The 21,192-nt window shown below is 42.1% G+C and overlaps 2 protein-coding genes across 4 annotated transcripts in view; one reads left to right on the top strand and one right to left on the bottom strand.

The window, feature by feature from the left end:
- The window catches only part of LOC106583983 (ubiquitin carboxyl-terminal hydrolase 45-like), a 51,498-nt gene extending 35,315 nt beyond the window's left edge, over positions 1 to 16,183 (bottom strand). For 2 of the 3 annotated variants that reach the window (XM_014168723.3, XM_082963582.1), the window contains exons 1-5: positions 15,918 to 16,183; positions 14,232 to 14,340; positions 13,773 to 13,942; positions 13,474 to 13,574; positions 12,965 to 13,065 (exon numbers count right to left, since the gene is read on the bottom strand). In XM_014168723.3, the coding sequence (XP_014024198.1) occupies positions 12,965 to 13,065; positions 13,474 to 13,574; positions 13,773 to 13,942; positions 14,232 to 14,334 (475 nt within the window). In that variant the 5' untranslated portion in view covers positions 14,335 to 14,340; positions 15,918 to 16,183. Of the gene's footprint in view, positions 1 to 12,964; positions 13,066 to 13,473; positions 13,575 to 13,772; positions 13,943 to 14,231; positions 14,341 to 14,897 lie in introns of all 3 variants that reach the window. The other variant, XM_014168726.3, reaches the window with a different exon arrangement.
- Positions 16,184 to 17,775: 1,592 nt separating this feature from the next.
- Positions 17,776 to 21,088, top strand: tstd3 (thiosulfate sulfurtransferase like domain containing 3). Its single transcript, NM_001141111.1, is given in 4 exon segments — positions 17,776 to 18,012; positions 18,207 to 18,392; positions 19,840 to 19,999; positions 20,607 to 21,088. Coding segments are annotated over 4 exon segments (531 nt in total). The 5' UTR covers positions 17,776 to 17,885; the 3' UTR covers positions 20,665 to 21,088.
- The last annotated feature ends 104 nt before the right edge of the window (positions 21,089 to 21,192 follow it).

Genomic DNA, 21,192 nt, shown 5'->3' with positions numbered 1-21,192 from the left:
CCTCCTTGCAGCATGCCTAAGGCACATTCTCCCAGATGAGCAGGGACCCTGGGCATCTTTCCTTCTGCCTTTTTCAGAGTCAGTAGAAAGGCCTCTTAAGTTTTCATAACTGTGACTTAAATTGCCTGCCGTCTGTAAGCTGTTAGTGTCTTAATGACCGTTCCACAGGTGCATGTTCATTAATTGCTTATGTTTTTTTAAACCTTTATTTAACTAGGCAAGTCAGTTAAGAACAAAATTCTTATTTTCAATGACGGCCTAGGAACAGTGGGTTAACTGCCTTGTTCAGGGGCAGAAGGAGAGATTTTTTTACCTTGTCAGCTCAGGGTTCCGATCTTGCAACCTTTCGGTTGCTAGTCCAACGCTCTAACCACTAGGCTACCTGCCGCCCACTTCATTGAACAAGCACGGGAAACCGTGTTAAAACCCTTTACAATGAAGATCTGTGAAGTTATTAGGATTTTTACAAATTATCTTTGAAAGACAGGGTCCTGAAAAAGGGAAGTCTCTTTTTTTTGCTGAGTTTACATGCTAGGACCTAGTACAAACATTACAAGCAATAAAAAAAATGAACAATTCTTCCAGCATCCCATCATTTCCTATTCCGTTGTCATCAGTGTCATTTGTGAAGGGAGAGACAAGTGGTGTTCCGTCACATTAGGCATTAATGAACAAAACAAGTGAGAGGACCCAAGGCTGACGAGATGAAAGAAAGCACCCACTGTGCCCGTTTTCCTTCCCGCCCCTCCCCCCTCCCCTAAACCATAACTCACACCATTTACACAATTTATCCCTTTTTTTTCATGCTCCGGGAGACAGCAAGCTGCTTAACCGTGAATTAACACACACTTCTCACGAGTACCTTAATCAGTGTTACAAGACTATCAGAGATGGGGAAAAGGTGGGTGCCGTGCTAGCTACCCGATTGCCATTTTGCTTTACTGCCTGTCCGTCTCTCTCTGTTCATTTGTGATTTTCTAAATGGGAAGACATGAGAAATGTGATCATCTTAGGTGCTCAATGTCCGTATGTGACATCTTTATGACTATAATTACGTGACATTGTTAATATTTGGATGACAGGATATGGGTCTACCTGCAGTACCTACAGTACCGATTTCATCATATAAATGGTATCAAACGGAGATTGCCATAGCTGCATGTACCATAAGTAATCCAAACCAGCATGTGCTTGGTTAGAGGAGGTTAAGGTACCTTGAGGACTTCACCCCGACCAGATAAACAGACGGCTCAGTTAGCAGCGGACCACTTGTTGCTGCTATACTCCCCAAGCCAATGAGGCCAGTCCGCTTCTGGCTCTGACCCAGCATTGCAAGGGCAAGGTGAGCGAGACATGGCGACATGACCCTTAACCCAAGGTTATCGTTGTGAAAACAACCGACCCTCCAGCCCACCCTTTCCCTGCTAAAAACAAACACATTGGCCTTGCACATGCTCCCTGAAGAAATCACTCCTTTGTAAAAGGTATTTTAGGCTCAGTACAAGATAAAAAGCTGTATTCATCGAGCAGCCAGTCAGTTCACCACTGGGTTCTGCCCAACTGAGGGAAGAAGGACCTTGACAAGCGTGACCTGGCCGTCTGACGTTCAGACACATAGCAGAGTGGAACCTGAACACTTTTAAACGCACACTCAGCGTAAGTACTGAAAACATGTTGGGTCACTTTTAAAAGATGGAGAACAAGCTATACGATGAAACATTTTGGCGCAGGTACAGCCGACTAGCGCTAGCTACCGCTACCAAGCATAAATGTATTTTACAAATGGATACTTCGAGTCAAATATCAATACTCACTACCATTGAGTATGACCCAGTTTGTAAGCCCACAACAGAGATCAGGAAAAGTGTGTAACTATGGCAGGCTGAGGATGTAGACGGTCTCCCCCCCCAACCCTCCCTGCTAGATCTACTCTACCGTCACAGAATCAGTTAGTGATCCTGCTAAAACATTGACTGAGAATGTCAAACATCAAATATTGATGATAATTACTCGGATTTATGGCAGATGGATGTTCTTTGCCTGGCACTGTGATGGTCTCTGTGACCAAGCGGGGCGGGGTTCCGCCTTGGGACCATTGAATGGAGTGTTGGTCCACCCCAGTCCAGCCAAAAGCATCTGTCCCTCCAGCCGCCACACTGGAAACATCTGGAGGCCTGTCTGTCTGGAACTAAACAGCCATCAGGGAGGGGCCCATATGTCCACACTTCACAACACATTGCAAACAAGTGTGGATGGGGTAGTTCCTGGTAGAGTGAGAGAACGAGTCAGAGAAATACGATATGGTTTTTCTGGAATCTGTATGCGATGGGGAAAATGTGACGAGATGGGTATGTAGCTTTGTGAGAATGTACCTGTTTATACAAGTGTGTGTGTGAGCATTCCGACCGGCTCCTTCGTTAAGGAGAGGGAGGAAAACTGGGCGGAATGGGAATGCCTATGGACACACTTCATCTAGGACCGCCACTCAAGGTAAACAATGTTCAGGGAGCCATCTGCCCGGGTGCGAGGGGGGGGGGTGCAACGAGCAGAAGCATATGGAAAAGCAGATTTTTCCTCCCCCTGCAGCAGTCGGGAAGGCAAATGTCAGCATGCGCTGCGTCCATGCTTGACTGTGCCGCGCTCGGCACCACCACCTGGCCCTCCTTGCTCAACCACCGAATATGGGCAGCAGTGACACTGTGGAGCTTGTCCCCAGGGCAGACTAAATGATCACGATGCCTGCCTGCCCCCCTCCTGCTGACTCCCTCCTTGACTCAAAGCTCTTTTTCACACAAGTGAGAAAGATAAAACGGCCATTGTTTGCTTTCTTTATGAAAAAAAAAAAAACTATTTATCTCTAAAAACTTGAATGGAATTGGACCAGAAAGCAGGCAAGCCTGAATGTTGCACTCATATTGATACTGAGGTTTCATTTATATAATCTGAATTTGTGGACACTTGCTACTATCGCAATAATTCAATAGCGCAAATCTAAGCCCATAATTTAATGCACGGAATACATAAAACACAACAGTTGGACACTGTGCGCTGTGCTGTCACTAGCTGCCGAAAAGGCTTCCGACAGGCTCAAACGGCAGTATTGTGGGCGGTCTTAAGGAAATTTGGTTTGGGAAAGCATTTTATCGATACGGTTCGTGGATCGTATGCTAAACTTTTTGCCATGGTGTCTACAAATGACATACAATCAAGTCCATTTCCTATTTTTCGTGGATGTAGACAAGGGGATGGCTTATCCCAAACATTCATTCTCTCTCTAGAGCCGCATTTGTGGCAGAAGGTAATTGCGTCTCCTTTAGCAATTAAATTATCCTCTCATATCTCTAAACACGTATGATATCCTCTTAGATATGATAGATATTGAGAATTCAATCTCATCTTTATTATCCACATTTGAAGATTGACTTATATCCTGACAGCAGCATTAAATGTTGCTCAATGAAGCAGCCAATAAAGTTTCACTTCACTCATTAAATCCTGTTAAAACCCAGTCCACTTATTTGGGCAATAAAGCTGCAATATGTAACTTTTTGGGCGACCCGACCAAATTCACATAGAAATGTGTGTTATAGATCTGTTCTATGTGCGCTATTTCTATGCTTGCCGTTCTTAAGTTTTGTTTTTGCGTCTTTTACTTTCGGTTTTGTACACCACCTTCAAACAACTGAAAATAAAAAATGTTGGTTATGGAAAATATATTTCACAGTGGTTTAGATACACTATACTTCCTTGTTTTGTCACAAACTGAAATTGGGTCAACTATTAGAATTTTAGGAACCAAGAAATGCCAATTTCTGCATATTGCATTTTTAATATACAAAACATCTCTGCATGGTTTTGTGAAGTTTAATTATGAGAACATTTACAAAGAGGTTGAATGAGATCTAAACATTTGGGAGAAGTTGCCTGCTTCCTTACAAACAAGGGTTGCTTCCATAAAGATGAGTGTTGCCACGTATTAATTTCCTAAGCAATGATGATTCCACTCTTTCCATCACTAGGTTATTGGTTAAGGATTGATAAACTTGAACGTAAATACCTTTGGAATGGAAAACATCCAAAGAGCCGGTTTGAGGTACTACAACGACAGAAGGGTAATGGGGGACTTGCATTACCAAATGTTTATATTTATCACCTAGTCCTTCCAGTTACGCCTACTCATGGTTCGATCAGTCTACATCAGTCACTTGGAGAGCTTTTGAGGAGGAACTCGTTTTTCCCATTAGATTACAATACATGTTTTTTTGTCTGGTATAACTATTAAGAAATGCATGTTATACATGGTCCCATTATCTCTAATACTAAATAGAATTTTTGGTGGGTTGAGAAGTGAATAGGTGGTAACTGGAAGAGGCATCTCCATACCCCTCTGTGGCATAACCATGTTGTTACTTCAGGTAATAAAGCATTTGAGTCAAAAGTCTGGTCTGCAATAATCTAGAGGAAATACATGTATTTAACTCAGAGGGTCTCCTTAGTTTTCAGTTTGCCAGGGTCATCATTCTTTCTTCATCTTAGACTAGGGTCAGCACCTATGGGATCCCATGGGGTACGCGTTTGGGAAGGCACCCTGTGATTGGATGAGGTTGTGTCAGTTATTTACTCTCATCTTCAATTACTAAAGCTGAAAGATCTTTCAATTGTTAAAGCGTGGACAAAGGATATGACTATTGATGATGAGGCTATTGATTGGGAAAATGTCTGGGAGAATATATTTCACTCAAAAGAACCCACACCATCAGTTAATTCATTTGAAGGTCATAGATCATACTTGACACCACTTGTAAGATTTCATGCAAAACAGTCTCCAAGCCCAAACTGTGACCTATGTTCCCTCAATAAACTTGACACATATAAACGTATGACATGGGATTGTTCTGATGAGTTCTGGAGGACAGTATTCTCTCTGACACAATTGATAAAACTGTACCCCTTGAATCAATCTCTGTTAATGACAGATCAGGTATGCAGCTGAATGACAAACAGCACAAGGCTTGGCTGACTGGTGCCAAAAACACATGTTCAGCACCGGTTGCCACCACATGACCTTCATATAAGGAAACGGGTGGCTTATTTTCAGGACATTTTTATATTGGGAGTTACATTTTTTTTTATAGTATGCTTTGTTAGGGATTGGGAGGGCTGGGTTAAAAAGGAGTCAAATTATTTTTTATTATATCGCCATTGTGATCTAATAAAAACAATTGCTCACAAAAAAACGTTTGCAAATCCGACAAGACGATAGAGGTTATTCACATGATCAAATGTACCGCCATTCCACCACAAACTATTTTTTTAATTATAAATTGAATTCACAAGACTTACTAGATTGATGTGGTGAATGAAACATATTTGGGATGTTGACATAAAAATATAAAATAAATCACTACAGTCGCTATTGTTCTAGAGCAGAGTATTGTAACTATGGTTGAAAACTTGAATACACCAGCCACAGCATAGGACTAGGCTAAAGAAAAATGGATATCCAAAACGTATCAAAAGACACGCTAAACGCTACTTGGCCTCTCGTTTGACATACTTCCTCAAAAGCCTATGAAGCGGTGTCATCACATTAAAACATTGAAGCAGATACTTGTAAGAGAGCATTTATCAAGAGGCTTGTTTGATTAATTTCACCATTTAGAATGGGACCGTTGTGGAGAGCCAAGGACAGCTCTCGTCATGCAGCAGAGAACAGGCAGTCAAGGGGAAGGCTGGGCAACACCAAATGTCTTATTAATTTGTTGCGACTGCAGGGCATGAAAAGCCTGCTTTCTTGCCATCTGAGGCCAAAAGAGCCCACTGCCATGGGCTCGCAAACACACACGCAAATATACACACTTTCCAAGCAGTTGCTGGCCACATTGCTTGCCTACATTAGTGTGCAGTGGTGGGAAAAAATACAGAAGCACCCTTGATTAGCTTAATAAAGGGACCACCAGGGTAAAAGCTTTTTTCTTATGGATATTACCCACTGACTGACTGTAGACCAACACTATTTCACATGTAGAACAGGAACCCTGGATTTAAACAAGTGTCTTATGGGCTGACCAGGGCCCCCAAAAATAGAAAATCTAGCCAACTGTACAGGGTTATCCAACATGTCACATGGTAAGAGTTGAGTTGTGTCCTTTGAGAGATGCCATGTAAATGGACACCGAATAAATACATTGTTTTCTCAGGGTTGAAGGTCCTAGATGAAAAAGGCTGAACACATAAAACCAAAATGTCAAAAAGACAAAAAGTGTCTAGCTCCATTGCATAAATGGAATGCATTGCACAATAAGGTATTTATTGTCTCTTTTAGGAGGGAAATATTTCTATAGCACAAACGTGTGTATTTGTAAAGAGAGAGAAAAAAAAACTGACTTTTCACCAGGTGCAGCATCCTGTTCCACTGTGGCTAGCATCTTTCTAAATACAAAAAAATACATAACACCAGCAACTAGAAAGGTAAAGTTCTCACTGAAACAACAGTAGAATAACCAATGCATTTTGTATGAATGGCAAGATTGAGGTGGGAGCAGCCATATTAAAGCCCCTATGCAGTCATTTTAATTTTAAATCATCAGTGGGTGTTTGTTTCATTAAAATAATTCAAAATATATCTTTTTTTATTTATTTCCTTGAGCCTCCTTTTGCCATTGAAATGCTCAATCTGATCATGTGGGTGTGTTGATACAAATGTCAATATTTCTACATACACAGCCCTGATTGGCAGATAGGACCAACTAGACTCTAGTCTAGACCCTACCCCCCTTACCCCTTCAAAGTAGGAGGATACATTATGCAAATAAATAAATTGTAACTGGTTATTGGTCAGAATAATACTATCAGATTGTGATGTCATGCGGTGAACCAAAAACTCCATCCCACCTAAACATGCTTAAATTCAAATACAAAAAGCTCTTACACTAGTAAAACGGCATTATCCTCATTTTTTTACAATTTCAGAGTTATTTCAACCTCATAGTTGGGAAATATCATCAAGAAAACTTGAAAATCATGTTGACTGCACTGCCCCTTTAACAAAGTTGACATGGGTTCTCATTTAGTTTTGAAGAATCCCCATTTCTGTTTAGAAATCAGCTTTAGAAATCGAGCTGTGGTTCTTATACTTCATAAAATTCTATTGAGCATTAAATACTCAAATATTGTGGCAATAGAGACGTTATGAGATCGTGTGCTGGTCTTAAAAAATGTAATTAAAAAGTATCAGCTCAAAAAGCACACGCAATCTATTAAACATATAGCCATTGGTTTTGGTATGAGTAGGAGAGGTGGAAGAAAAATATAATAGTATAATAGTAATAAGTAAAGATTCCGTACAATTCTGTGCGTGTCCTTGCTGTTGCAAGTACACTAATATCAAAGAGGGGGGAAAATTACTTACTTGGATGGATGAAAATCAATACCAGAAAATAATGGGCAAAACGCAGCGAGCGCCAAGCTCTGATGCCTATTCAAAGGAAACATTTTAATTTCCTCCACAAAGACACCCCAGCTGTGTTACAAGCCGAAGACTAGCTCCCTGAGGTCAAGTCTCCTTTTAGTGGGACTCTGGTACTTGAGCTGAAGGCCTTGTTGGTGAGAGAGTACGGTTAATAGATTTTCTTTCTTCCCTGAGCTGTTGTTGTACAAAACTATTATGGATTCAGAAAAATTCTTGCTGGGGCTCTTTTGTGCCTGGGGTCTATGGTAAAAAGAGAATGCAACAGACTGCCTAAAAACCTGGCCTTCAAGCAGAAATGCAATTCACCAGCTTCCCATCTGACAGTAGCAGTCCATTTTCACTGCAACAATGGCTGCCCGTTTTCTGTCCCTGTTTAGCCAGCCGGTGTGAAACAATCAGGTGGGAAGCAAGGTGACAGGTAATGTAGAGTTAAAGGGGAAGGGATGTTGGCTGTTGATGCCCAGCAGGGTTCACACTCTGTGACCCCTCAACACTGGACCCCTGCCACCCCCAGACTCAAAAGGGACTGATCAAAAAACAAAGGATCAGGGACATCGAGATGTAACTGTGCCTCGTGCAAGTGTTATCTATTCCACTGAGTGGATGGGTGACAGGAAGTTGGGTGACAGGAAGTTATCTAGAGAGCACACCATGTTTCATGAAAAGGAATGGCAAACTCTGCCATCACAACCACAGTGAAAGTCATTTATGAGGGAACAAGATGGAATTTCAGTTCTGTGTAGTCCTGTACGCTTTGTCAAGGCTGGAGTGAGAGGAGGAATGGAGAATCTAATTGGATAGTGGTATGTTCAAACCGCAGTGCCCTTGAAGCTGGGGGAATAATACTGGAGGCTACAGCACCATTCTGTGATTTCTAAGACACAGGAAGAGAAAAAGCCCAACACAAACTCATATACCAACAACATGTACCTATTCACACAATCTATACAATTCAAATCAAAATGGATTTGTCACATACGTGTTTAGCAGATGTTATTGCGGGTATAGTGAAATGCTTGTCAATTGAAGGAATGTGTGTGTGTATGTGTGTGTGTGTGTGTGTGTGTCCAGTCATTGAGAGTGTTCGTCCCTGGGAATGCGCTGGAGCTGTTGATCTCCAGCACTTCGGACTCGTTGTTGGACCCTGGCTCCCACAAGCATGCCCCACAGGCCCTTCCCAGAGGTGCTGAGACATGCAGCATGGGACAGGGGGCACAGTGAGCTGAGGGGACTGTGGGGGGAGGGGGGAGCTCAGCTCAGTGGCCGGACCCCACACAGCTGCTCTCGTTCTTCAGGGAACCCAGCCGGGGAGCGTTGCTCAAGCGCCTAATGCCACTAATGAGTGCGGCCATGCGGCAGAGGCGGGGAACTGGAGCGTCACTCCCACAACACTACAGCCTGCCCCACTGACTGTGGTGGACCAGCCTAAGCTTGGGCATGAACACGGGGCAGGCGGGGGGGGGGGGGGGGGGTCGAGGAGAATGTGGTGGCCTGGTTGAGGGTGGCTCAGCTGGCTGGGGTAAGGTGGAATTGGCTTGGTCTGTACAGTTTGGGAAACGCATGGCTAGGCTACAAAACCAATTTTGTGAAGGGGCAGAATCATGAACCAGTCATGGCGAGTGCAGGAAAGACAGAAATGTTTACTTGAAAATTCCAAGGAAATGAATCCTGTACAAGCCCCTTCACAAAAGCATTTACCAAATTGCTTATTACATCTCACTTCAATAGGAGAAAAAGCTGTACAATGAACCATCTTATCTTTACGAGTTTTCAGTTGTTGTCACCTGTGTGGCCTACCAAACGGCAGCTTTTCATTTCAGTGACGTCAGCAGTTAAGCCATACTGTGGCCCTGACCAACATGAATGGGGATGTCATCACAGCTTTCGTCAACTTAAAACACACCTCAGTGCGTCTTTTAATGCAGAAATGTGCTGTAACAAAGCTTTGAACATTCTTGAACCTGAAGCAAACTACGGCAAATGATTAGTTTACATATTTGCACAGCAATACATGCAACATTCTCAGAGGATTATTGACTGATACAGAACATGATGGTTAACAATTGGGATGTAACGACTCACCAATAAACATTTGAACCGGGTACTGATGCGTAAGATATCAGTGCATCTGTTGCGGTACAAACCGATCCAAATTAAGCATGCATCGGTCAGAAAACCGACTCAAATGTTAATTGCCTTCACTAATGGATGTTTTTTTACTCATATTGTTTATTCCAAAAAGTATTTATTTGTTGCGACTGAACTGTTGCGTCCTCTCCTTCAGTTCAGTAGCCTATCAAACTATTACGCATGTAAGTTCATATGACTTGTCAGATAACAACTGTGCACACTGTGCTGCATTAGTTGAGTGACAACCAATGTAAATTGTTGGGTCATTGTTACCAAATGCACTGCAGACAATTGTGTTTTACCGGAGTTGTGTGGCCTATGGGAGCGGAAGCAGCAACTCAGATCCAGCTGCTGATTGGGGTTTTCAATCATTCAGATTATATTTCGATTGTTCAGGTTCATCATAAGAAATAGTTTTGCATTAAAAGTGTCAGTGTATTTGGTCATTTTTACATGAACAGGGTCATTTCATAAAGGACAGCAATCATTTCGTATTCATTGGTCTGAGCTTAAATTCCAAACGGTCTAAACCAGGGTTCCCCAACTGGCTCCCCAAATTAATATTTCTTTCATTAAAAAAATGATATACATTATTTTAAAATCTCAGACCGGAGAGGAAAAAACTCCCAAATGCAATGTCCCAAGAAGGAAGTTACCCTATCTAAATAATGCAAAAGTTACATTTGAACCTAATTCATGAGGAAAGAGAATGCAGGAGACAGTCAACTAATAAAGCAGGCTGCGGGAACATTTTGTTGTGCTGCTGAAATGTAAAGCTACAACCGCAGTGCAATCAATAGGAGGTGAACAGCGCCTGGTGCTGATAATACAGCTAACTTGTTATGCAAGTGCTGCACAGCAACATATGGAGAAAAAACTACACCATCTTAATTTTAATTTGACTTCACAAACAACAAGAGGGCTTAACTGGAGTCTATTTCTTCCGAGCCTATGCCTATGTAAAATAACTTAACTGGCTGAGGTCGGTTTCACAGCATCTTTCACAATCATTTTTTGTTGTTGTTGTTGCTTAAATAAAACAATTTGAAGAAAAAAAGGTTGTGTGAAAGCCGGGTCCTGTCGTGAGTCTATATTGCGTGAGACTATATTGCGTACATAGAGGAAAATGAGGACTATTACAGGTTTAAGTCGATCCAAACATTGTTAGCACATAAAATGCAAGTTAGTTTATTGTGCTGTATTCCTCTGAGCATGCCACCCAAAACACACAAGGACTCGGTGTTCCTGAGCGCTTCCCTGATTTGGCTCGATGTCTGGAATTCAATCAGCTCAGTTTGAATTGCGGCCTCATCCAGTGAGGGTATCGTTTTCTTAGCAAGGGAGGAAAATTCTCCACCTGGGCGGACTGTGAGAGGATCACGTACAAATGAAATATCTTCGGGCATGCTGTAGTCTTGAAATCTGGTGGAGAAGTTGTCCCTCAGCTGCATGATGAAATCTTCCACCACCTCTGTGACAATGCTGCGGCCTGGTCCCACTGCCTGTCGTTTCTTCAGTGTGCTGAAGTGCAGTAGCCTTCCAGATGACAAGTCCAAATCGAACAACTCAAATTTCTGAGTAAAGGCCTCAAGTTTTTCCACCATGTCCACGACAGCTTCCCTCTTCCTTGTAACTACAGATTTAACCTGTTTAAGTGACAATATATGTCCGCCAAAAAAGCAGTGTGTGTAGCTTACAGTTAAGGCTTCAATGTTTCTGCGTCAGGCCTCTGTCTGGGGCGAGAAGGCCACTTTGAAAGTTCCATGCTTCGATTTATAATGACATCTGAGATTGAATTATTTAATTGCAAATAAGACACACTGGCTTGGCATTGGGAAAATATGGTAAGATGAACGCATCTCTCCGTACATTCTTCCCTGAAACTTCCATTTTCATTATCCACCTTTCTTTTCATACTTTTTGAAAGCGACATTTTCTCTTGCGATCAAGCTAATTGTTCTGAACAAATGTTGACATTAGAAAAAGTAGTGTAGCCTACAGTAGGACACGTAGACCTGTTTTTCCCCAACAATCAACGCACAGAGAAAGACTAAAATAAATGAATAGTGACATGGTGATTTTATGAACGTAATCAGATCTAAATGATTATGTACTAATCAGATGTGTTTAAAATGTTGTTCAATTCGTAGTGTAGGCCAATTAATTGTGCTAATATTATATCCAAATTATGTTCTGGCCCGCAGACTATTAGCTCAGAAAAAAAATTGCCACAAGGCCTAACCTAGTTGACGAACCCTGTCTAAACCATTCACTTTCAAGACAGGGTAAAATCCAAAGCGGCATAATATTAATTGGCTAAATACCATGCTAATTTCTAAATATAAATATTGACATAGTACTAGCTCAAAACATTTTGAATCTGTAAAAATTACAAATTAATCAGTGGGTGATGTGATTTCAGATAAAAAGTGGGGGGGACAAAAAGCATGAATTTCCACCACCCCTAATCTGATAGTGGGGTGGTGGATGCTCAGTCTGGGCTCACACACACACACACACACACACACACACACACACAGCTTAGAGAAGTAACCTCAGACAGATCCAGATCAGAGAGGCCCAGTTCCTGAGCTCCCTTCAGCAGCAGATATTTAAATAGAAATGTGTTCATGCAATACATTTTAGTGCGATTTGAATCCCCTAATCAAACCGAATCGCACCAAAGCGTTTCAAACTAAAACGTATCGTTCCTGAATCATATCGGAGCCCATGCAGCTAGATGAGTATCGAATCTTCCATGAAAAAAAGAAATGCACATCCTTAGGTAAACATTTTATGGGCCACAGTTTCAAAGAAAAAGGTGTCTGGATTCTGGAATCCAAAAAGCCTTGGCCACCAGGGGGAGTTGGTGTGTTGCACTCAACTCCACACCTTCAGTTGAACATCAATGTTACAGGCACCAATGTAAGTTTATAGAGAAGAGTCTCCACAGAGGGAATCTGCATTCAGTAATAACCTATATCTCTATGTATTAGCACATATTGTAAAAACCAATAGCAATTGCACTCTAAATACATAGAAGTGAAAGGAAGCTGAAATTGCTTCTTGGCAATCTAGGCTCTAGCCTAGAAGATAGAAGAGTTTTTTTGAATAGTGGTTCTCATTTATTCAAATCTTCAGCTTTCATTCAGTCCAGCGCCTTTGTCAAAGCCAAGAAACGTCAATATTTCAATTTGAAAAGAAGTGTGAGTTGTAGCAGCTCCATGTGCGGTGTAGCACTGTTAACCCACCCTTTTTCATTTCAGGTGGTAGCCTGCTGTTCTCTTAGTCTACACATAAATATACCTAAAATGTATCACCTTTCATTGAGTGGCTGGCCTTGTCAGGTGTTGAACGTGTTACCTGAGGCTGCCTTGACAGAGTGCTTTTGTAGGAAGTCCAGGGTCTGGGCCAAAGCCTTCTTATTGCAGTGAGTGGAGAGCTCTTCATTACATTCAAAACACCTGTGAACGAATTGGAGAGAGAGAGAAAGAAAGAGAGAGAAAGAAAGAGAGAGAGAAAGAGAGAGAGAGAGAAAGAGAGAGAGAGAGAAAGAGAGAGAGAAAGAGAGAGAGAGAGAGAAAGAGAGAGAGAAAGAGAGAGCGAGAGAGCAGCAAACACAGCCATCAGCTTACTGATATGAAATTGTCATTATTTTAGGTGGTGTGAATAACTACTGCTCACAACATTTACTGGAGATATTCTGAGGCAAAATGTAAATATTCAAATCTTTTCAGTTTAAGACCCTCTGCCTACAGTGAAGACAAAGGGATAGTGCTACATCAGCCTATTTGGAACGGCAGAATGGCTGTAAAAAAAAAATTGTCGTCCTGTTATCATCTGTATTCCATGTGTTGCTGTAGGGTCCTCACCAGGCCTTCCAGGTGCCGAGGCTGACGGTGATGCAGTGGGACTCAGGGTGGAGGGTTTGGTGATGCTTGGTGGAGTGCTGGCTCTCTGACTGGCTACAGCCCTGTGAAAGGGGTAAAGATCACTGGATCACCACTTCTTAGATAGCCATCCATACTCTTTGCCGGTCAGATTGTTACAAATGAAACAAAGAGTGTATAATTTCTGAATCGCATGTCAAGTGCAGCAATTCATACATCAAAATACTGACAGAACCTTCATCCTCCCACCTTAGATAAAATATTTCAAAGTCCAAGCTCACCTGGAAGCCGCACTTGAGGCATATGAGGATGTCGTGGCCACTGGCTGGCTCTCCATCTATCATAGTCCTTTCCCTCAGGCAATCTGAACACATCGACCACATGCTTGAGGTCACCACCTTCTTGACTGAGCTCAGGTCCACCGCCTTGCTGACATGCTGGCAGGTCAGCCCTGAGGAGCAAGAAGTCACATTGATGTTGCTCGCTAACCCAGCATCTACAAATCCCTTAATGACCATGATTTACAATAGATGTAAAAAAATAAAATAAAATAAAACATTGAAAAAAGGGCATAATCTGAACTACACGAGTCCCCTGCCATAGAATGAATCAGACATGATTGGACTATCCATTACTAGAGCAGAACATGCGGAAGGCTTATTGGGTCAATTAAACTTTTTTTTAGGCAGCCTATATAGAAACATGTCTTTTTTTCATCACAACAGGGAGCATGATCTTACCGCTAACTTCGTCCGACGACTCCTCATCTCGAGGCTTCCTTGGCTTGTTAGTCCGCTTAGTCATGCCGACGGCTTTCAAGGAGAAGGGATCCTTTAGCCGCATCTGTAGCTGTAGATTGGAGAGATATAGGAATATCAGTACCACTCTGGTGTTTAAGCAGTGCCCAAAACCAACTGGGCCAAGAGAAAACATTTAAGGCAAATCCAAGAGCTTTGCTGCATGATTTAGTATAGGGCTGGGCAACTCTAACCAACTCAGTGGCTTTTTGATTTGAGTGTCCATCTGAGATTGGAAGGTTGGGATTTCGATCCCTGACCGAGTCATACTAAAGACAGTAAAAATGGGACCCAGTGTGTCTCTGCTTGGCACCCAGCATTAAGGAGATAGATTGGGGGGTAAGGACCTGCAATAGACTAGCATCCCGTCCAGGGGATATACTTCTTCATCAAGCTGCCTCATGCTACAGAAACAGGAGATCTGTTCTTATGAGCCGCTCCAACTCGTGCAAGGTTACATTACATTACATTTCAGTCATTTAGCAGACGCTCTTATCCAGAGCGACTTACAAATTGGTGCATTCACCTTATGATATCCAGTGGAACAACCACTTTACAATAGTGCATCTAAATCTTTTAAGGGGGGGGGGGGGGGGTTAGAAGGATTACTTTATCCTATCCTAGGTATTCCTTAAAGAGGTGGGGTTTCAGGTGTCTCCGGAAGGTGGTGATTGACTCCGCTGTCCTGGCGTCGTGAGGGAGCTTGTTCCACCATTGGGGTGCCAGAGCAGCGAACAGTTTTGACTGGGCTGAGCGGGAACTGTGCTTCCTCAGAGGTAGGGGGGCCAGCAGGCCAGTGGTGGATGAACGCAGTGCCCTTGTTTGGGTGTAGGGCCTGATCAGAGCCTGAAGGTATGGAGGTGCCGTTCCCTTCACAGCTCCGTAGGCAATCACCATGGTCTTGTAGCGAGGTTACTTACTTACTTTATTTTACCTTTATTTAACTAGGCAAGTCAGTTAAGAACAAATTCTTATTTTCAATGACGGGCTGCTGTATGTGCAGGCTTTTGTTTCAGCCCAACACAACACCAGATTCAAAGAATCACGTAGTCATGGTCTTGAATGGCCACCACAATTAGAATTAGTTGAATCTAGTGTGGGTAAGAGCTGTAGAGTGGCAAGACTGACGATGCCTGGCCTCCAGACTAAACTAACGTTAGGAGGGCACAGTCACACACACAATAATCTAAACGACAATAGCTGAAATCTGTTTTGTTCTGTGGAGATATCGACAATGGTTCATTCAACTAATTTATAAAGTCATCAACTTCAACATGATGCAAAAGCATGACACAGCTCTATTTTGTATAAGGCCATAGCTACAAAAACAGACAACAATACTTTTAATTGTGTTTTACAAATCTATTTTAACTGGGTTACACTTAATCTAACAATATAAAACCAACTCAAGCCACCGTGACGTTTAGCTAACTCAGTGCATGACAAGTTAACTAACGTTACAGGTAGCTAGCTACTAGTACTGTCAAATGGGTCGCCATAAAGACTAACGTTAGCTAGCGAAGTTAACTTGGGAGTTCGTGGTTTTAAAAGCGTTTTGCTACTAGCTGGCATACCACATTGCCTCTGATGATTTTAAAAAGATGTTGTTGCTAACGCGAAACAACTCACCTATTTATTTTTGCCCTGAAACTGGCGAATGAGCTAGCAAGTTAGCTAGCTAATATATCAACACACTGTAGCGTCGTAGCTTATTTCAAACGATTGAGAACTGTATTGTATGTCATACACGACAAGAAACTTGAAAGTCCAGAAAATACTTGTAGCTAGTGTCCAAAACGCAAAATACAGTTTCAGTTATAATCTTGACTTTCTAAAACTATCGAGAACTACCATCTGAACCCACAAAAAGTCAAATTGATGAACTCAACATGTGACGCAATATGGTGGCTCGTTCAGGTTAAACACAGCTAGCAGGAAAAGCGAAGTTATGATGGTAGTAAAGTATTTATGGAGCTATATTCTGAAGAAAATATGTATGCTTGTGAAAACATACGACAGATATGATTTGAGAAGTGCGTTTTACTGTCTTTGGTGTGATACGTACACTTCGGTGCACTCACAATGTTGCGCATGTCAGTCAGAAGGACGGCACTTGATTGTTTTGCAGTTGAACAGTTTCTGGGATTGAACGATTTTGCATCTGAAGAGGTACATTTAGCTAAACCTAACCCTTTTCCTAACCTTATCCTCATTATCCTAACCTGCCACGTTAATTATCTTAACCGGCTACATTAATTATCGTAACCTGCTACATTAGTTCTCTTAACCTGCAATGTAAACATTAAGGTCAATTTATTTGGTTATTCCGAAATTCATTACAGTTTAAAATGTTCAACAAGTAAAAATTCAGTCCAACATTAATTCAAAATAATCAGCAATTCAAACTATAAGTAATCAATTCAATTAAAGCCAACCAAATGATCATCCAATCAAACAAAAGTAAAGAAGAGAAAAAAAGAAAAAAAAATCAATGAATGAAAAAAAGGAATCAGACAAATCTGCCAGTCAATTCAGTCCGTCAGTCAGTCCACAATGTGTCTTTGGGGAGGGGAAGGGTTGAGCTGGCAGTTGCTGGATGAAGGTGGCAATTCTGGTTGGTCAGTGCTGTGTCCAGGGTTGGTGCTGTTGTTGGGCCTGGGACCAGGAAAACCTGGGTTGGTGTTGGGGCCAGGTTAGAAATTGTGGTGGTAACAGTGCTGGAAAACCAGGGGTTGGTGCTGGTGCTGGGACTGTGGGCCTCTGAGAAAACAGGAACCGGCACCGGGAACTGTGGCTGGGCCGAGATCTGTAGAGGGGAGGAAAGACAACCTGAAGAGCAAGCAGACACAAGGGAGCCCTAGACCTGGAGGTCAATTGTGGCACTCCCCTGTGGTCCGCTTGCTCCGGGTGAAGGTCTGGTGTTTGTTCCCTCCGCACTTCGTCGGGTGGTCTGGTGCTGGGACCGGCCAATGGTATCTGGATTGGTGCTGGAACTGGTTCTGCAGAGGGGAAGAAGAACAACCTGAGAAGCAAGCAGGCACACAAGGAGCCCTAGACCTAGGGGTTAGTGATGGCATTCCCCTGTGGTACGCTAACTCCGGGTGACATTAAGCCGTGCTGCACCTGGCTATGGCTGACCTAACCAGTAATGGAGCGCTGATGTTACTCCCATCACTGTTGATCCATCAGCTGATGTTACACCCATGGCTGTTGATCCACCCACTTTTTTGCAACGCCCACATTCAGACACACTCCAAGTATGCAATTACCCATACATTCTCTGCCTGAGTAGGGTATTTTAGTTTTTGAAGGACTGAAGGGTTGGGAAAGTATATATTTTTGTTCCTTTTTTGTTGTTGAAGTGCGTGTGGATTGATGTACATTTTCGCTTCCCGTATGGAGTTGAATTTTCTTTTGTAAATGTTTTACCCCCGTCCAGTTGGTGGCGACAATACACCTTTTGAGTGTTGTTCGTCATAAAACCCAAAGAAGAAGAAAACGACCGTGCTGGAGTAGTAAACACACTTAATAATACGGTAGTGCCGTTTTGAGTTTTGTTTTGAAACCTTTGATTTAGTTACATGTGTAAATATTGACATGGCTCAGAAAGCTTGTTCGAGGCTTGCTGCAGCGATTCCATGGCTTTTAGCAAACCGAAATGTCATTTCAGCCTCAGGAAGAGCACTGTCAAACACATTCGGTACTTACTCCCGATGTGCATCATGTAAGTCTGCTTGGCATGGGTTGAAATGAATAACCAGTCTTAAGGCTGTGTAATCAGCGAAGTTGAAAACGTGAGGCTTAATTGTAAACTTTTGCAGTGAGTCTTTTACACTATAAAACTCATTCAAAATGCTGGTAAACCCATTTTTTATTTTTTGGCTCAATAGTAAACAACCGTTGTTTTATATCTTTCAGATATCTATGCCACCCACAAAGTGTACGTGTTACGTAGTTTCAGCTCATCCCCATTGCCAGAAACTGATGTCTCTTACGAACAATTAAAGAAACTACTCGCTACCCGAACAAGTGTGGTAATAGATGTCCGGGAGCCGTGGGAACTCCGAGAGTACGGAAACATCCCGGGGTCAATCAACGTACCTCGTGAGTTATCCGTTTCATTATGACCTGTCTCATGAGACATAAACCTCTAAAGAACAAATCTGCATATTGTAAAATGTGCTGCAACATGGTACAATATGACGTGTAGTTTGATCTGAAGCCATTCTTGTGATTGTGTTTTTGCTATCCATTGTAAGTAATGTTTGTAGGCCTATGTAGCCAAATTACATATCAAATCAAATGTTATTTGCCACATGCGCCGAATACAACAGGTAGACCTTACAGCGAAAGGCTTACTTACAAGCCATAAACAACAATGCAGTTTTAAGAAAATAACAACAAAAAAGTACGAGTTAAGAATAACAAATAATTAAAGAGCAGCAGTAAATAACAATAGCAGGGGTATATACAGAGGGTATCTGTACAGAGTCAATGTGCTGGGGCACCGGTGTTGAGGTAATTGAGGTAATATGTACATGTAGGTAGAGTTATTAAAGTGGTTATGCATAGATAATAACAGAGACTAGTAGCAGCAGCGTGGGGGGGGGGGGGGGGCAATGCAAATAGTCTGGGGAACCATTTGATTAGCTGTTCAGGAGTCTTATGGCTTGGGGGTAGAAGCTGTTTAGAAGCCTCTTGGACCTAGACTTTGGCACCCCGGTACCGCTTGCCGTGCGGTAGCAGAGAGAACAGTCTATGACTAGGGTGGCTGGAGTCTTTGACCATTTTTAGGGCCTTCCTCTGACACCGCCTGGTATAGAGGTCCTGGATGGCAGGAAGCTTGGACCCGGTGATGTACTGGGCCGTACTCACTACCCTCTCTCGTGCCTTGCGGTCAGAGGCCGAGCAGTTGCCATACCAGTCAGTGATGCAACCCGTCAGGATGCTCTCGATGGTGCAGCTGTAAAACCTTTTGTGGGAAAAAGGCTGGGCCTGGCTCCCAAGTGGATGGGCCTATGTCCTCCCAGGCCCACCCATGGCTGCGCCCCTGCCCAGTCATGTGAAATCCATAGATTAGGGCCAAATGAATGTATTTCAATTGATTGATTTCCTTATATGAATTGTAACACAGTAAAATCATTGAAATTGTTGCATGTTGTGTTTTATATTTTTGTTCAGTGTATATATAAACTAGTGACTCGCTGTGTTATCCTGATGGAGACAGCTTAGCTGTTAAAACGTTGGTTATTAAATTATTGCTTCTGCACTCCTAGTGTGTGCCGCTCTCCTTTTCTTTTACAATATGATTTTCTGGCACAAAAACAAATACATTTCAATGCAAACAAACACTTTATGTTATGACAACTTCTAGTAGCTCTCGTGGACTTCCACCGACCTCTTTGACATTCCTAGGACACTGTTAGGGACATAGGCTACTGATAGAAGATTTGCAGATAGAAATGATAAACATAGGACACAATTGTGTAAACAAAGTCTGCTCTTTATGCCTCAATTCTGTTGTATACTGTTCTTTTCCATTCCATTGCAGTGGGACAGGTGAACATTGCCCTCCAGCTGAACCCTGAGGAGTTCAAGGAGAAGTATGGTGGAGACATGCCCCAGCCGTCAGACCACATTGTCTTTTCCTGCCTGGCTGGGATCAGGAGCCAAAAAGCCCTAGACCAAGCCGTCTCTCTAGGATATAAAGAGTGAGAGACTGCATTATCCACACACTACTAGTAGTACCATACTATACATTGCAGGCCTATATCATATTGACATAAAATGCATAGGCTAGAAATAACTTCTCACTTTAGAGATTTCCTCATGTCATGCTTTTTCATGCAATAGAAAATATAATTCAGCTCGACTTAGTTTTGTTGAAGGCCCATTTAGGGAACTCCGTTTTATTTCACTTCCTTACACAACAGTGCTTTACCCAGCATGCTCAGCACCATGGGAAAGTGCCACATACAGTACCAAAACATCTGATCAAGTACATGGAAATATTTTTTTATTTTTATGCTGTAGTTGTGAAAAACAGGGACTATTTCATGATATCAGTTTTTATTGAACCTTTATTTAACTAGGCAAGTCAGTTAAAAACAAATTCTCATTTACAATGATAGCCTAGGAAAAGTGGGTTAACTGCCTTGTTCAGAGGCAGAACGACAGATTTTTACCTTGTCTGCTCAGGGATTCGATCTAACAGCCTTTCGGTTACTGGCCCAATGCGCTAACCACTAGGCTACCTGCTGCCCAGTTCTTTAAACATTAATCGCTCACTTATTCTCTTCCTTTTCTCTCTCTTTCTAGCGTACAACACTATGCAGGTGGATGGCAAGATTGGGCAAAATGTGAACAGGAAAGCTGATTGTCTGGGAGGCTCAAGAATTGTGACATTCTTGGAAGTCATTTTGCTTAATCATACCAGAAGTTTTAAGGTTTTATTTAATCAATCAAGATTGAGCTATTTTCTGACATTTCAGATTATTATGGGCGGTAATCCATAAATAGCAAATTTTGCTTTATATCATTAAAGAGGGAATGTACACAGCAAATTGACCACTGTTACCTGTTGATTCAAGAGTGAAATTGACTCTGTGGTTTAAAATAAACCCATTGTTGGTGTTAATAACCAGTTTCAAGTGTGATTGTGGAGAGTAAAACATTACCATCAAATTCACGCCCATCATGCTCTACTGCAGAAAAAAAAAGGATTGTTTTAGTGTTTTTGCATGTACATTGATTAATTTCAAAATCGTATGCTACACAAAGATAAATAAACTAATCCAATCAGTTAGTTTGATTTATTGCACCTGTTACTGAAATGGTTGTTCCAGGTTAAATGGTAGTCTCCTTTTATTAATGTTCCTAACCCTAACAGTCATTCTGAATGCAG

The sequence above is a fragment of the Salmo salar genome, chromosome 02 (assembly GCF_965601325.2).
Source record: "Salmo salar chromosome 02, fSalSal1, whole genome shotgun sequence".
Classification (NCBI taxonomy): Eukaryota; Metazoa; Chordata; class Actinopteri; order Salmoniformes; family Salmonidae; genus Salmo; species Salmo salar.
The sequence above is the reverse complement of the archived record's forward strand: the minus strand, read 5'-3'. Positions and strand labels throughout refer to the sequence as shown.